This window comes from Thalia democratica, chromosome 6, assembly GCF_965202585.1.
Source record: "Thalia democratica chromosome 6, ktThaDemo2.hap1.1, whole genome shotgun sequence".
Classification (NCBI taxonomy): Eukaryota; Metazoa; Chordata; class Thaliacea; order Salpida; family Salpidae; genus Thalia; species Thalia democratica.
The window spans coordinates 34,168,263-34,186,895 of NC_139170.1; the positions used below are offsets into that span (position 1 = coordinate 34,168,263).

The window sequence follows — 18,633 nt, forward strand, 5'->3', positions numbered from 1 at the left end:
TAAACCTTAAACTTACCTGTTAAGATTCTATACAGTAGCACACTTTGGAATTTCTATTCAAAATAGGTTAAACTTTATTTACTAAGAACTTGTGCAAAACACACCAGATGAAAACAATAAACTTGCATGTCATTTAATCGGGAACGGGTCTAAATTGCACAAAGATAAAATTACACGAGATTACTAAATTGCACAAGAACAAAATTGCACGAAAGCACAAAATTACACGAAGCCAAAATTTCTCGAGGGCACAAAATTGCAAGAGGGAACAAAATTGCACGAAGACGATTTTGCATCAAGGGTCAATTTTGCACAAGCTACATTTTTGCACGAGAGTAAAAAAACACAAAAAAAAAGTTAATTAAAATTAAAAAAAAAAGTTACTGACCCAGGGTTAGGGGTAACAGTGATGGTAAAAAAAATTAAAACCAATAAAAGTTATTATAAAAAAAAAATTGAAAAAAAAACTACCGACCGGAGTTAGGAGTAACATTAATAGTAAAAAAAAAAAATTGAATAAAAAGGAAAAAAATTAAAAAAAAAAAACACTTACTAACCGAGGGTAAGGGTTAGGGGTAACAATGAACGTTAAAAAAGAAAATAATAATAAAAACTAAACCAAAAAGAATAAAATTTAAAAAAAAGCACAAAAAACTTACTGACCGAGGGTAAGGGTTAGGAGTAACAGTGATAGTAAGAAAGGAATTAAATTAAAATTAACTAATAAAAAAAAAAAATTAACCTGTGCAAAATTGTCTCCGTGCAAAATTGCCTGCTCGTGCAAAAGTGACCTTTTGTGCAAAAGTATCTTCGTGCAATTTTATCCCCTCGTGCAATTTTGTCTCCTCGTGCAATTTATACAGCTACCCCATTAAATCAGCTTATTTTAATTTAAATAAATTGATTGTTGGGATCTTTGTTTAAATATAAACATATAATTTTTTTAATCGTAGAGTATTTATATCTTCAGTAAAACGTCTACCTTAAAAAGTTAATTACGTATCTGATGATATTTTACAGGTTTTCAAAGAAATTCTTACATAAAAATTAACAAATTAAAGTAATAAACAGTTTTATACAGACAAAAAAACGAAGTTTTACTAGATTTTAAATAAAAATATTTTAATTAGTACTAAAAAAACAATGATAGTCTTTTTGAGATTTAATCATTTATATGACTAGAAGAAATTATAAAACATTTTAACCTAATGTTAAATATTATTAATGTTTATTTCTTTAAGAACGAAATCTATGAGTTAGAATTTTAAATAACAAGGCAACTCTTTTAGTTAATAAAACTTTTCTTCAGTAATGTTTGAGGACCACTTTTTTACAAGCAGCATTTTTTGCAGTTTCGACAAATTAGTGAACTCTAAAGTCTAATCTTTATACTCTATTTCAGTCAATCCATAGTCCATACTATAATAACTGACTGACACTAATCGAATTGAAATTAAAAACATTAGTTTAAAAAGACGAGTATTGAATATTTTAAGAACAAGTTTTCCAAATTGTGTTAAAGCCTTATTGTCGTCTTTATCTCTATAGAACTGAGTTTTACTTTTAAACAAATTTTAGTGAGCTTTTTTTATAACTTAAGTTTTAAATTAATTTGTTTTTATTTAGGTTCACTGTAAGTATTTTAAAATTTGTTTAACGTAAAATTCTAAATTTAAATTTAGACTAACTTAACTTTAATTAAGTTGATAAACTTATATTTGAACTTACGTTAACTCATTTTTTTATTTAGTTTTATAATATATTTAAACAGTTAAAACGCGCAAAACTTTTGCAGTGAAAAAGGAACATTTTTGTTCAATTTACAAAACTATGTGAAAATGATGAATTATGCAAAAGTGAGTGCTGTTAGAACGATGGAAAGTGATCGGTTAGAAATTAGTTTGGTTGGGAATTGATCAGTTTGGAAATGATTGCGGGTTGATACTAAGCGTGTTCTGTAATTATTGAATTAGACTGTTTATACTTTTTTCTTAAAAAAAAAATTTATTAAAAGAGCATAAGAAAATCTAGAAAAATAAGTAAATGTTTATTAAATGACTTTTACTCGTATAATATATAACTGTAAGACATAGTTATCAGAAAAAGAATTACACTAATTGTATGTGATCACTTAAGGGTTTTAATTTATTACTTTTTTTTTATAAAAGGTAGTAAATAAGTATTCCTTTAAAAATGTTAGGTTAAGACGCCTAAACGAACTGCTTTCTGACAATTTTAGTTTAAGATTCGGAACTTAATAAGGGATGTCCTCCAGACATCATTTTTATTTCATCAGATTATCATTTTTATAAATTTCGATAAAAAAATTTTAACGTAAGCTTTTTAGTTTATTAAAGTAACAATGTTTCTTAAGATGTAAATTTTATGCTACAAAATGTTTTCTACGTGACCAAATTTTTTTTTAATATAACTGTGCATTAACAGAAATTTTTTCATATTTGAAAAAAAAAACAGTGCACAGCACACAATAGATAAATTAAAATATTTTTTTTTTCTGTTTTATTTTTGTTAATATTTAATATTCCATAATATGTTTTATTAACATTGAAATTAAAACAATAAAAACAGCAGTTTTGTTTAGTGAAAATATATTGAATATTAACAATAACGTGTCAAATTTGTAATATGTATCGAATTGCAATGTAACAAAACTTTATAAGTTTTGAAATTTTTGATTTATATGACTGATTAAAATACAAAACAAGCCAATTTTAGGTTTTTTTTTTTGAAAGTTAATCGTAATTTTCATATTAAAAAAGATCATAATGTTTTAAACTTAAGCTATCAATAAAAAGTTTAGATTAGTGTAACTAATAAACAAGCTTTTAGAAATAAGATTTTGTAGAAGTCAATTTTTGCTCTGCTCTTTTATTAAATACAAAGGGTAAGTCCCTTTCAAAGACACGCAAATAAAACTGGTAGTATTGTACCAGCTAATAATACAACAATACAGTATAATATTTAACAATTTAACTGATTCGTTTAATTCGATTAAACCATTTATCATAAGTGTATTACACAATAGTCCTACAAATAATAATATATTTCTTTAAACAATTTTGTTTAACTATACAATTGGAAAAAAAAATATGATAATAAAAGTAGCCATTGGTTAAATAAAAGTATTACCAGTCTTATTAGATGTTTATCAAGTATAAAATTTTACAAAGGCTGTTAGTTTATAACTAGTTGTAGGTTTAAATACCTTGGTATAAAATATTTAATTAATTATGTTAGACAAACAGTTAAGTTGCTTAAAAAATCCAGAAGTTTCTACTCAAAATTTGACCTTCAGAAAACATTTATCATTGCAGAGGAAAAATGAGTTGTTCTGATGTTTTTCTACCTTTAAAAAAATAAAAAATTAAAGAAACCTAGAAGTTCATGATTTCTATACAATTTTTTCTTCAAAGCCAGTAAATAAAACATTAGTATCTTCATTCAACATCATTCATAATCTTGTCATCTAACTATGTAAATTAACCACAAGTTAATTATAAATTTTTTTGATATTTTTATTTTCAAAAATAAGTTGACTATTTTTAAATTTTAGCACAGATTCCTTTACAACAAGTTAATTTTATTTTTATAGTTTTCAAATTAAGAATGAACATACTTATAAGTTTTGAACGTTTACTGAAAGATGATTATGCAAGTTTAAATTCAGTAAAGTTTTATTGATTATGACATTTTTGTTATATTTAAACTAGTTTAGTTTTAGATTGTTAATAATTTAACAACTTAAAGTTAAGATAGATTTATTACAAATTTTTTTTTTCAGATTTCCAGCTATGATGGAATAGCTGGAGCTAAGATGTATAAGTTAAAACACTTTGCAGTTAAGGCCATAGGGGAGGGGGGGTAAACCATGTTTTTTACAAGTTGATCTTATTTTATAGAGTTTTTTCTAAGCTTCAAGATTCTTTTTATCGTTTTAAAAAATTCGAATCATTTTTAGAGGTATGACCAGTCAAAGTGGGCCGCATAATAGGTTTCCTATAGGAAGGGAAAACTAAAACAGCGAATAAAGACTATTTCATTTAAAATCTATCTCCTCCTACATTTTTTAAGCAATCTTCTTCAAACTTTCACAGTCTAATCTTTATAAAATAACAAAAAAACATTACTTTGGAATTAAAAAAAAATTTTGTAAAAATATATTTTTTTTGAAAAAAAAAACACTTTTTTTTTTAATTTTTGTGATAATTTTTTTTTTTGAATTATTAAAGTTCTAAAGTAACGTTTTTTCCTTTTATTATAAGGAATGTTTCCTGAAAATTTGAAGAAGATTGCTTGAAAAATGAAGGAGGAGATAGATTTTTAGTGAATTTTAAAATTTCCAAGAACATTGACCCCAAAAAATTTGTGGTCCATACGTTTATATTAGAAAATTTAAAAAAATAGTTAAGTATCTCAAAAGTTAAATGGTATTTTTGAATTCTATAAAAACTGGCTTGTAGTTTGCACTTAAAGCTTTCATATAAAAGCTAGAGTTAATTTTTGTAAAAAAAAATGTTGGACCCCCCCCCCCTATGGCCTTAAGCCATTTTTGAATTTTACTTAAAAGTATTTAAAGCATACATTAGCCAAAACTTTAAAATTTTAGTGTTGTGTTATTTCACTTTTTCTTTTAAATTTCATTATATTAATAATGTTGAAAAGACATAATTAATATAAGTAAATCATTATAATTGCATACTCAATAGTATTAAACTAGTGGGTTACAATAAATTTAATGAATACCTTTTTTTTCAACATAATAATTTTCATAGTAAGTTTTCAATTGATTTTTTCATATTATTAACAATAAAATTACCCTGTCATTCTAGCAATAAATCTTTATTAATTCCACTGTCTTTTATTGTACTGTTTTTTTATTTAATTTTTTTTTGATGAAAAATTTTATTGAATTACTTTTTGTTAAGTTATTCAATAACATTTGAAATGACATTATCTCAAAGAACCAGAAAACATCTTTTTTTATTAAAAGAATAATAATTTAAAATAGTAATATAGCTAAACCAGGGTCTAGCAAATTGTTGCCCATGGATCCATTTCAAAATTTTGCTTCAATTAGATTGATATAACTTTTGTTAAAAACAAATTAAATAATTTAAATTCTTAGTGTTGTTTTTTAAAATTACTTAATTTCCTATAATATACTATCCTTTTTAAATAATATCAAAAAAAAAAAAATAAAATGTGTTTTTTAAGCATAATAAAATTATTTCTTTCAAACCTATCAACAGACCTTTGATTTAAGCCCTTAAAATGTTAATATGTTGAAAGTAGTGAAACTACAAATTTCCTGTTAAAATTGAACAAAGTTAATCATAATTGCTAAAAACTCAAAATAATATAAATTCTGCTAGATTCAGGCTGATATAAGTTAACTGAGACTAGTTAGAAAAAAAAAATATTGCTTAAAAATTTCAGACTGACCTAAGCTTTTTTCAAGTTTATGCAAAACTACAACTGTTTTCAATTTTTTCCTTAATCTCAAGCTAGTTTTTATGACTTTAAAACCAATTTGTTTCTAAAAATTATGTGATTTATACAAGGTACGAAGTCCTTATCTAAACGTAATGAGTTTTATCAAGTATTTAAGATTAATTAAAACTATAAAGTGTTTTCAGTACTTTGCTCTTACAACTTTCATTTAAGTTTTCTTAAAACCTCAGACTAACTTGGGTAGTTTGATGTAACTTTGTTTAATTTTTGTTTATGCAGGCTGGCTTTTTACTTAAATGAGTTGAAACTTTGTCTTAATCAAAGAACTCTAACCTAGTACCAAAGTACCAATATAAAAGTTTGTGGACTTATGCTTAAGTTAATTAGCTATATAAACTTAAATACTGAAAAAAATAAATATTTTAAAACAAAAGTAGAAACACTGGAAAACCCTTGAAATTGTTACTTAAAAAAAAGAAATTTTCAACAAAACCATTGGGAAACCTTGAGTTAAAACAGTTTTTTTTATTGTATAATACTGTCAAAGTTTTTATTTTGTTGTACATTTTCCTAACACTACTATATAGATGTGTTTCATAATTGTTAACTGTTTAAGGTTATCTAGTGATAAAAACCTGTTTTTTATTAAATTTATTTTAAATATAACTAAGGGCATAGGGGGGTGGGTAAAACACTTTTTTCGAAATTTTATCTTATTTTATATAGTTTTTACTAAGCTACAAGATGCTTTTTACAGATTATAAAAATTATAAATAACTTTTGAGATATAGCCCGTCAAAGTTGGAGGCAGCAATAGGATCATTATGGGGCGCAAACTAAAGCGGCAAAAATAGACTATACAAGAAAATACAGTTATTTTTTTGTTTTTTTATTATAAAATTTAAATTTTTTAATTAAAAAAAATTTTTTTTCAACAGAATTTTCTAAGTATTGCAAGGAACATTTCCTTAAAATTTGAGGTAGTTATCTCAAAAAACGTAGAAGAAGGTAGATTTTTAGTGATTTCTAGTTATTTGCAGTTTTAGTTTGCGCCTCCCATAAGAATTCTATTGCTGCCTCCAACTTTGACCGGCTATATCTCAAAAAATATTTTGAATTTTTATAATCTGTAAAAAGCATCTTGTAGCTTTATAAAAACTATATAAAGTAAGATCAAATTTAAAAAAAAAGTTTTTACCCCTCCCCCTATGCCCTTAATTTGTTAAATATACTTGAACTGTTCAAGTTTAAAAAAAGTTAAAGTACCATCTTGTTTCTTTTTTATAAACATCTTACTACAAAATATTTTATTTATACTTTATATTGAATATCTGTTTAATAGTATGTTATTCTTAATTCCAAACTATCTTTAATATTTGTAATGAAAGCTTTAAATGAAATGAAAATTACTTTTTGCAGTCATATAAAAGTAATAAAAAATTAAAATGCCTGAAGCAGAAGTTGATGTTCTTTTTAGTGTGAAAAACGCTTACTACTGTGGTTTATACCAAAAGTGCATCAATGAGTGCCAAAACCTTAAAGTAAGTAACTTTTTCTAATTATCTAAATACAATTAGTTCATTTTTGTTTGAATATGATGATAATTTGATTATTATATATTTTAACAAGTTGAAATATACATTTATTTATTACTTTACATCGGGGTTTCTCAAACTTTTTTGCTAATGGCCCCCTTTAAAGAGTTTGAAAAAGTAATGGCCCCCTTCTACATATAGATTACTCATACTACGATAAAATACACATAAGACCTTTTTTTTTTTTTTTTTTGCTCTTCATCTGAAACTCAAGAATACCTAGTGTAAGTTTCTAAACTACCATAAAATTAGTGATGTACCGGACCCACAATTTCGGGTCCGGCCGGACCCGGATCCGGACTTTTTTTTCAAACTAGAATCCGGCCGGAACCGGATCCGGACTTTTTTTTCAAATTAGAATCCGGCCGGAACCGGACCCGGACTTTTTTTTCAAATTAGAGTCCGGCCGGAACCGGATCCGGACTATTTTTTCAAATTAGAATCCGGCCGGATCCGGATATCAGACAAAAATAGCAATATCCGGCCGGACCCGGACCCGGATAGTGAGTCCGGTACATTACTAGAATAGACTAGCCTGAGTCAGAATGAGGTTTTTAAAAACTGAAAAAATAAAATTTTAATCTAATAATAAGTAGAACAGCTAGCCTCAAGGTTTACAAATTTAGGTGTTATTTACAATTAAAAATCTGAAATCAAGTTCTTGAACAAAATAAACTAGAAAATTACAAAATATTGAAAGCTGGATCAGCTCAAACTCATTCAAAATCTAAAAGAAAACTAGCCTGAGTTTTTATAAAAAACTAAACTAGCCTGAGGCAGTTCAAGATTTTCTAAAATTCCCAAAAATTTTCAAACTAGCAGGGTTGCCACTGTTTAAGTCAATAAAACTAGCTAGAGTGAGTATAAACAAGCCTGAGTCAGAATGAGGTTTTTAAAAACTGAAAAATTACTTTAATCTAATAATGAGTAGAACAGCTAGCAAAGGTAGTAAAATTGTTGACTGATTGTGGTACACTTAACTTATTAGTACTAACCATCATAATTAAATCCTACCTTATTTAATTAATATCTAACAAATACTAAATTATAACTGAGACTACTTTCTATAATCAGACACGACAGTTTTGAGTATTGAATCTTTTATATAAAACACAACAAGAAATACTAGCATATACAAAATTATTAATTACTTCGGTAACACTTTAAAAACTGGAAGCTATTTAAATCTATATCAAAAGACTTAAAATAAAAAACTAAAAATTAAATAAAACTTTTAGTAAACAAGAAACTGTAAAATTTTTAATAAACTATTAAACTATAAACCTGGCTTAAATATTTAAACAATTAAACACCTGTTGAAATATTCACTTTTAAGACAAAACACTACTTAAAATAAGCATTAACAAAAACGTTCAAGATATTTTGTTGCTTCAAGCTACACACCAAACTAACTAACTTCTTACATATAAACTGCCTGTCATGTTCTGATGTTTTGTTGCATCAGTATTTAGTTTGAAACATTTCGTCATATGATTCTCATTGGCTCGTACATTCAACCGTATTAACTCTAAATACTCTCTGAGCTCAACTTTAAATAATAAATAGTGCAAGTATTCATTCCAAAGTTTTCAATTTTACAACATATGTAAAGAGTTGCATTTCATGAAATGTTTATTTATAGTTTAAATGTGAACAAATGTAAATTAGTCACGTGTACAAAATGAGCCAATCACGGTAGGTGTTTAATTTTGACTGACGAAAATGACTCTTATTAATTTTCACAGGGTTTGTTTTTAAAAAAATACTTTTCAGTATGCTCTTTTTTACTAACTAGATCAGGGTCCGGCCGGATCTCTGTTAAGATCCGGCCGGACCCGGATCCGGACTTTTTTTTCAAATTAGAATCCGGCCGGAACCGGACCCGGACTTTTTTTTCAAGTTAGAGTCCGGCCGGAACCGGATCCGGACTTTTTTTCAAATTAGAGTCCCGCCGGATCCGGATATCAGACAAAAATGGCAATATCCGGCCGGACCCGGACCCGGATAGTGAGTCCGGTACATCACTACATAAAATACACATCAGACCTTTTTTTTTTCTTTATTTGCTCTTCATCTGCAACTAAAGAATATCTAGTGTAAGTTTCAATTTATGGCCTCATGGCCCCCCTGTGGCTCCTTTACTGCTCATGGCCCCCCCTCTTCCCCCTTTGCTACTCATGGCCCCCTAGGGGGCCACTTGGCCCACTTTGGGAAACCCTGCTTTACACCCTAGATATAAATTTTAATTTTTAGTTTAATATAATACTTAATAAAGTTCAAACACTTGGTTATTTTTTTTTAACTCAAGAAATTTTCATACTAGTGTATCTATTATTAATATCGAGTTAAAGTACATTCTATTCCTAAAAATAATCTCTATTTGTATGAAAAATTGAAAAAAATTGCTATCAAAACTCCTATCTAAAAAATAAACTATACTCAGTTTTGTAAAGTTTCATAAACAATTGTATAAACAACTTTTTTCATTGTCATTTTGCTTTGAAATTTATAAGTTGGCTAAAAGTATATATACCTTATTTAGAAAAGAGTTATCAAAAAAAACATATTACAAATTTTTTTATTAAATAGTTCAAAATTTATAACTTGCTGCATGTAAAAATTAAAATTAAAAAGAATTATGAAAACAAAGGTAAATAAACATTTTGAGAATAAAAGTTAAAAAAACTAACAGCAGTTTTGACTTACTTGTCTCCTAAACTTTCCCTCAGAACCTATTAGCTCACCAACTTTGGTTCCGTATACAAGACTAGAACATTTTTATGAAATTAGCTGTAATAACTATCTGAGGTTAAAATACAAAAAACAAAACCAATTTTTAAAAATAAGTAAAAAATTTTAAGTAGTTTGTATGAGTAGTACTTATATTAAAAAAAGTTGTTAAAGTTTCAAAAATAAACTAAAACTCATGTTTAACTACACTGATATTGTATTTGATTTGAACTTGTCTCACACCACACATTATATCAGGCTTTAAATCTAAAAAACTTTTGCAGATGTTTTTTGTAACTCATTTTTAAAGGTTGTTTTTAAAAGTCTTTTTCAAGGTTGTTGTGTTTAAAGGTGTTATTATGGTTAAAAACAGTTCATATTAGTTTTAATAAGTTTATTTTTTTTTAGATTGAATTCTTATCTCCTGAATGTTTTAAACGGGTAGCTGTTAAATTTGCATCCTTGTACAAAATTGCACAAAGATACTTTTGCACAAGGGGATAAAATTGTACAAAAATAAAATTGCACTAAGGGTCACTTCTGCACAAAGACACTTTTGCATGAGTAGAAAATTTTGGCCGAACACATTTTTGCACCCGTTGATTTATTTATTTTTTAATAATTTTTTTATTAACTTAATTATATATACTTTTGATTTTTTTTTTGATTTTTTTACTTTCACTGTTACCACTCACCCTTACCCTTGGAAACAGCTTTTTTCTTTTCTTTTTAATTTTTTTTATAATAACATTTATTTGATATTATTTTTTTTACTATCACTCTTACCCCTAACTTTTACCCTTGGTAAATAACTTTTTTTTTTTAATTCATATTTTTTTTTTATGTTTATAAATATTTTTCTTTTTTACTTGTGCGAAAATGACCCTCCGTGCAAAACTGACCCTTGGTGAAAATTTGTCTTTGTGCAATTTTGTTCCCTTGTGAAATTAAGTAACTTTTTGCAAAAGTATCTTCGTGCAGTTTTGTGCACTCGTGCAATTTTGACCCGTTCCTGTTTTAGTTAAGTTGAAAAAGTTTAGTGTTAGACATTATGCATCAAAGTTATTATGTTCTATAGGTGTTATAAGGAAGGTACAAACTAAAAAAGAGAGATTTTGTATATTCACTATAAATTACTTAATTTGAAGTTTCAATGCAACCTATTTACTTAAAATTTTGTTTTTAAATCAATATGTTTTAAATTATTTTTAGTCTTAAGAAAAAATAACATATTTTTTCATAAAACTATTTTAAAGTTATTATTCCCAAATTCAAAATTTTTCACTATATTTAAAGTATATGTTGCTAAAATTTAGATTTTTAACTTTAAAACTTAGGAACAATTGATTTTTATTAACTTTTTTAGTAGTTTTAAACACATTGTTAAAGCTTTATTCTCCCTGATACTTTGGTAGAACTTTTTTAAATTAAATACTACCTTGTAATTAATTTAAGTTTGTTTAGTTCATTTAAAGTAATTTTCACTTAAATAAGCTAATTTTATTAAAAAAGATAGTTAGATTCCACTTATGATATTACGGTTAAGGCTTAAACAAAAAGCAAATATGACCAAATAAAAAAATCTGTTAGATAAATTATAGTACAAGTTCATGTAAAAAATGAATGTATTTGATTAACAGTTAATAAAATAAAGCTACAACCAAAAAGCAATAAAGTTTAAAAGCTTAATTAAACATTATAAAATATGTTTTCTAATCATTTAATTTTGTGCACAAACAATACTATACTTAAAATTTTTATTGGTTTTTTGAGTAAAGATGCTACAATGTATTTTAACATTTTTATAACTAATACTTTCCTGAATATAATTTATTAATATAAGTGTAGATTGCTATTTCCTACACAAGGTAAACTTATTGTTTAACAATCATTAAAATGTACTCATGATTCTTTTTCAACAGGTTTCAGAGGCGAGTTTGCAGCTGGAGAGAGACGTGTTCATGTACCGCTCCTACACCGCTCAGAAGAAATTTGCCGTTGTGTTGGGAGAAATTGATTCCTCTTATGATCCTCAGTTGCAAGCGGTGAAGCTCTACACAGAGTTCTTGAAAGCCACCGGAGATGAGAGCAAACAAGAAGATATTTTGAAGGTTTGTTCAATTTAATTGTTTTAAGCAAGATGCTTTTGGGCTGTAAACATTGATTACAGTTCATAATTAAATAATTTAGTGGTTCAAAGGAAGATTCTATAGATAATTAAAAGATATATACAGTTCATGTGTAATTTTTATTAACAACTTTTAAAGTGAATTTTTAAAAAGCACTAAGTTATAAAAGCTGAAGAAGTTATATTTGAATGGTTTTATAAATTTGATTAATTTTTAGTTTTGAAAAGTCTATCAAAATTACAGAATTGAATCTTAAAGGTATAATTTTCTAGCTTACTGTGCTTCTATCTTTATGCTATAGTACAAAAATGAAATATTGTTTTACAATAATCTATATATGAATTTATTCTTTCAAGAGTTTATTTTACAAATTAATTTCGGTCAAAGAACTCGTTAGTGCTTAAATAAGTCTAAAAAGATATGTGACAGTTATATCCATATGTATAATCTATATAATCAAATACATAATCTATATATATTTAAAACAATTTATGAAGTAAGTATAAATAATACTTTCTGTTTTTCAAATAAAAAATAAAATTTTTGATGAAGTCAATATTTTTATTTATAAATATTACTACTTAAGCTTTTTTATGAATATATTTATACAAACTTTTACTATATTGATTAAATAAAATTTATGCTTTGTTTGTTAAACTTATATATTTTACTTTGTATACACTGTTTCGTTTTTGCTTTTTACGTACTAACTTTTCAAAAAAAAAAAAATTTAATAAAAAAGTTGATAAGATTTCTGGATTTTTTATGCTCTTTTATAGATTATGCCCAAAAAACCTATCCTGAAGAAACCTAGAATTTGAGAAATTTTGATAAAAAACTGAAAAAACCAGGAATTATGAACATAGATCGCTAAAAAACCTGAATAAACCAGAAATTTTGAACAATTTTTACATTTTAAGTTTTAAAGTATCAGCTTGACACAAAAATTGACAAGATAACAAAAAATTTTCATCATCAAAATATTTTATATTTGAAAACACATTTCAAGTAGCTTTACAGTATCTTTTCAATGTTTTTATACTTTTTAACACTGTTACCTAAAACTTAATTTTAAACTAACGTGACCCACAAACGTGTACTTTCAAAAACCTGGAAGAAAATTCTCAAAATCAGTTGACCACCTTGGTTAAGGTCAGAAGGGGATTCAAGAGTTTTTTTTTATAAAGTTTACTGTTATCCCTTACTTAAAAGCATAAATTATAAATAGTTTTGATAAATATATAAATTTTAGATAACTTATGAGACACAATTTAGTTCAACTATATTCTCACGAAGTTTAAAATGTTTCACGTGTAAAAATTCTTTATAACTACTTACATGTAACAATTTACAAATGTATGAAAGTTCATTTTTCATCACTAATTTTCTCAGAAATTTCAAAGTTATTTAAAACATATATTTCCTCCTAGATTTTTTTGCTAAATATCTCAAGTTTTCAAAATATGTTTCTTGAACATCTGAATGTAGTATTTATAAAGTGTATATAATTTGTATTTATGACTAAACTTTAAATTTATTTTTATAAATTTTTAGTTTTTGATTAAATATGTTTTTACTAAATTAAAACAAATCCTATAATGAATAAAAAAAGTACTAAAAAAAAAAAAAATGATGCTTGAAAACTATTTTGTCATTTTAGATTGCTTTTTCTATAAGTAAACTATTCAACCCTCTATATTTGATCCATAATATCTCAGGAGCTGCTTTTTATTTATAAATGTAATAAAAAGCAAATTGAAGCAAGGTAAAAATCTATAAACTAAAACCAAGCTGCATGAGAATCTGATGTATGAATGATATTAATAAAATTTAAATGAAGCAAATCATTAGACAGCAAAATTTTAACAACATCGATCAAAAATCAATTGCAGGTAGTAGAGGAGAGACTGAAGGCGAATACTGACATTGACAACAAGATACTGCCTGTTCTGACTGCCAGCATTTACTTTCACATGAACAACACCGATGCCGCGTTGAGGGTCCTACACAACACTGAGTGCATGGAAGCGTTAGTTTCACTTGATATTTTGTAAAAGTTTCACTACTGTGTTGAGGATATGCAAAATGTTTTAAAATAAAATTTGCGTTGATAGTTTGTTTCAGTGAGGTTACCCTAATTATTTTATTATTTAATTAATATTTGAAACTTGTTTTGATAGTAAAAAACAATTTTCTTGTTATACAATTATGGTATATTTAAAGACATAATATACACTAAAATTTAAATAGTAACCGTATTCTACTCTAGTTCTAATTATGATTGTTCATAGTACTTTGTTTTAGTTTTGTATATTATAAAGTATAAAACCTGCTTGTAAACTTTTTCTTGTATAACTAGTGAACATTTTTATTCGTTATTTTTAATTTTTATTGTTATTTTTTAAATTTTTGAAAAAAATGACCGCAAAAAATTTGCGGTCCATATGTTTGTATCGGAAACTTTTTATAAAAATTACAATATCTCAAAAGTTAAATAAAGTTTTTTAATTCTATAAAAACTGGCTTGTTGTTTAAACTTTATGCTTTCATATAAGATCCAATGTTACTTTTAGTAAAATAAATGTTGGACCCTTCTATGCCCTTAATTTTACAAAAGTAATTGGATTGAAACTAAACTAAGTTTTAACTCATAGCTTTAAAACTACACTTCAGTTTAATTTTTTACATATAGTTTATCGCTTAAAATGTTTATATGTTGTTATTTAGTTTATAGTTTTCGAATTTTCAAATTAAAATACTTGGTAAAGTATTATTTTTACTTAAATTAATAACTAACAGATCCGCACTGGGAGTACAAATTTTGCTGTCAATGAACAGGGTTGACCTCGCAAAGTAAGTTTTAAATATCTCAGTAAAGATAACTTTATTAACTTTTACACAGATGCCTCACAGGTATTGGGGTGAACTCGTTGTAGTATAGTTTTTTGTTTGAAAAATGTTTCCTTTTAAACTGTCAGTACTTAAAATGACTTATTTTGCATAAACTTCTTAGCTATATCATATTTTTATTGTAGTTAATCTCCATTTAAGTTAAACTTATTTTAAGTCCACTTACTTTGTTAACTTCTTCCTAATAATTTCAAATTAATTTTTCTTTAATTTCGTTACAGTTTTAATTTGTTTTTATCAAAGTTGCTTAGATTTTTGTTTTTAATTATGTAAAGTTGTTGTGTATAATATATACATTTTTGTAATCAAACAAAACACTTGTTTTAAGTCAACATATATCAATTTAATAGGAAAGAGTTGAAACTGATGATGGACTTGGATGAGGACGCCACATTGACGCAACTGGCACAAGCGTGGTACAATATGAACATCGGTGGTGAAAAACTTCAGGATGCTTTTTACATATTCCAAGTCAGTTGAATTTATTAGTTGTTTTTGCCACAAAAATGTACATAAAACCTTGAAAGGATTTTTGTATCTTTCAAGTTAGTAGAAACAACATTTTTTTAAATCTCATACACTGTATTTTAACTGTTTTGTAAATACACAGTTATGTATCAGTTTATAATTTTGTTGAATTGGTTGGTATAAGTTTTTATTTAGATTCTATAAGTTACTTTTTAACTTATTTTACAAGTTGATAGTCTTAAATTTTTATCGGTATTTTGAAAAATTAAAAGTTTTTTAACATACTAGGTTTGTAACCCAAAATCTGTATTTTTTAAGTATTTGCATGTTTCTTAAAGTATGATTTCTAACGCTAAATAATATTTTAAAAATAGAAATCTGCATTTATCTTTGTATGTTTTACTCAAGGTAATACTTTTATAGTAGGTCATAACTTTTAGTAAGCTAAAAAAGGCACCTTTAATGTTGTTATAATGACGTAAAGGTTGGTATTTTTGTATATTTTGACTTTTAATACTCATTGACAACTTATAATTTTAAGTTTTAGGAGCTTATAAGAAATTGTTAAAATAGTTATAAATTAATTATGTTAAGTAAAAACTTATATTTTAAGGTTTATTATCTCCATACCATTTATATCTTGAGATTGTTTGAAAAAATCTTTCTCCATCATTTAGTCCATAGAGTAGTTTAAACTTTTTAAGTTATTAGCAAGTAAGATAAAAAAAAATTCTACTCATTTTCAAAGATACCAGCTAAAAAAACATCAAACTATTTCTAATAATAAAAAAATGTAATCAAATAACTAATATAAGCAAATATTTATCAAATTCTAAACAATAATGATTATTAAAAAAAAATATATATAGAAAAATTTCAAAATAGATTATGTAAAACAGGGTTTCCCAAATTATTATTACAAAGGCCCCCTTTAAAGAAATTAAAAAAACTAAGGCCCAACGATGTTTTTCAAAAATTACCATTAAAACGCCTATAACCTTTTCTTGCTCTTCATAATCAACTCCAGAATATCTAATGTGAGATTTAATTAATGACCTCATGGCCCCCCTATGGCTTCTTTGCTGCTCATGGCCCCCTAAATTTCTGTAATATTTGGTTACTTTGCCCAGTTTGGGAAACCCTGATGTAAAACATAAATAGATAAGGTTTTTATATTGAACAAATGTTTATACTGTTTTAGGAGTTATCAGAAAAGAACGGACCATCACCATTACTTTTGAACGGGCAAGCTGCCTGCTTACTGGCTCAAAATAAACTCGACGAAGCTGAATCTGTACTGCAAGAAGCCAATAATACCGTTTGTTTGTTTTATAACCAGATATTTTTCATAGACTTAAATTCAAATAGTATATGTGGCAGTTTTAAATACTGGCACCATTTTGTATATAAAATATTTTAAATTTGTTTTTAAAAAATTCTTAAAAGCTGCTTAATTAGAAGCACTAGTCATTGCTTGAATAGATTAGGCAATTAAGTTATTATTGAATCTAAAAAACTAATTAACTTCAGTATTGGAATTGGTTTGATACAACAATTAAGTTTATAATTACTAAAGTCGTAAAACTCAAAGTTGCTGAGTTTTAGAAAACAAATATTTAATAATAAAAAAAAAATAAACAGATTTCTCACCTAAGTACTACAACTTTAATTGTTCTAAATGACGAACTTAATTCATTCTTTGCACCATATGATTTTATTTTGATAATTAAATTGAGCTCACACAAAAATTAATTTAAGTAGTTTAGAAATTACAATACTAATTAGTTATTTAAGTTATTGGTGATTATTCTAATTATTCATAAAAGCAATAGTAGTGAAACTGATGTTAGTCAATCAGTTGTTAGTTGTAAGTCATCCACTAGTTTCTAAACAGGGGAACTCTCAGGAACTCTTAACAGGTCCGTAAACCCTCAACTTAATGTTTTTTTCATTCTCTGTTTTAAACTTTAAAATTGTTACCAAACGATAAATATCTATAAGTCAAAACAGTTTAATATTAGTACTTTGTGTTATAAATGTTGGTTTATAAAATTTAACAATGCAAACAGGACAGCAACTGCGCGGAGACGCTGATTAACATGGTGGTGTTGTCGCAACTGCAGGGCAAATCCGACTACACCAGGTACTTGAACTTGCTCAAAAGCTCGCATCCCAACCACTCCTACGTGCAGAACCTTCAAGCTAAAGTTTGTTGAATATTTGTTTGATTAAAACAAGCACTTAATCGCTTCTATATCAGTTATAAAAACCACCATGCAAAGCTTGAAAAGCATCAGTGAGTTTTGTGTAAACAAAGAGCAACTAAAATTTTAATTTTCAAAGAGTCTAAAAAAAGTAATTAACGAATATTCCTCGTAAATTTTGCAATTATTTTATAGAATACTTAAAAAAAAATATTACATAAACTAATGGTATCAATTACTGTTCTTAAAACAATATAAAATTTGTGAACAACTAATTTTTACAGGAAAATGATTTCGACAGAGTGATCTTGCAATACACACAAGCTTAAATGTTAATAAAATTCCTAGTTGCTTTTATTATTTAATTTCGTATTGTATTTGTTTGTAACGAGGCAATAATTAAAAAATTCAGACCAATTTATAAATTTACTGAATAGTTTGTAAATACATGTTTTAGTGAAGGTTTCTTATCTTTTGTGACACTTTTATACTATTGAATGTAAAATTTTATCTAAATTTGAAAAACAACTACTTAACTATTTTTTTACTTTTGAGTGTTTTATTGTAGTAAAATAAACAAACACTTATATGAATTTAAATTATTTTATAAGTTTATAAAATTCCTTAAAAGCCTTTTATTATTCATTTTATTATTTAAAATATTTGTCTATAATGTTTTTTATTTAATGGTAAATGTGAAAAAAAATCTGCTCTTACTTAACACATACTATTTTATATAAGGGAATTCTATAACTTATAAATTAAAATAGTACTTCGTTGTTAAGTACGAATTGCTTTGCACGAGTAAAAAATATTTTTCGTAATCCGAATTTTTAAGTTTTTGAAAGCAAACTAGAATAAATTTGTTTGTAAGTGCTTATAAAAAAAATAAAAATACAGGCTTTTTTTTTAACTTAAGATTATCTCTGATTTATACAAGACTTTGTTAATTTGCACAAAATTGAATTAAAATTAAAATTTAAGCTGCACCAGTTTAAATTGAATTGTTATTAAGGTTCAAAATAATCTTTAAAATTTTTAACATTCAAGTAGTAAGTATTTGTTATGTTCATGAAGGTTTGATCATACCACTTCGATTATATAAATTTAGATGGAATTGGTACG

General features: G+C 25.9%; 1 protein-coding gene across 1 annotated transcript; it reads left to right on the forward strand.

Moving 5' to 3' along the window:
• Positions 1 to 6,889: 6,889 nt before the first annotated feature.
• LOC145837791 (coatomer subunit epsilon-like) lies at positions 6,890 to 18,119 on the forward strand. Its single transcript, XM_082945235.1, has 8 exons — positions 6,890 to 7,013; positions 11,720 to 11,908; positions 13,819 to 13,955; positions 14,726 to 14,779; positions 15,187 to 15,307; positions 16,506 to 16,622; positions 17,374 to 17,511; positions 17,793 to 18,119. The coding sequence occupies exons 1-8, from the start codon at positions 6,918 to 6,920 to the stop codon at positions 17,835 to 17,837; spliced, it is 897 nt and encodes a 298-aa protein (XP_082801361.1). The 5' UTR covers positions 6,890 to 6,917; the 3' UTR covers positions 17,838 to 18,119.
• Positions 18,120 to 18,633: the final 514 nt, after the last annotated feature.

Excerpts from the sequence above, each read along its gene's own strand:
- LOC145837791 (XM_082945235.1), top strand. The coding sequence starts at position 6,918 with ATGCCTGAAGCAGAAGTTGATGTTCTTTTTAGTGTGAAAAACGCTTAC. Across the intron at positions 7,014-11,719 it reads ATGAGTGCCAAAACCTTAAA|GTTTCAGAGGCGAGTTTGCA; the intron begins GTAAGTAACTTT and ends CTTTTTCAACAG. Across the intron at positions 16,623-17,373 it reads TGCAAGAAGCCAATAATACC|GACAGCAACTGCGCGGAGAC; the intron begins GTTTGTTTGTTT and ends CAATGCAAACAG.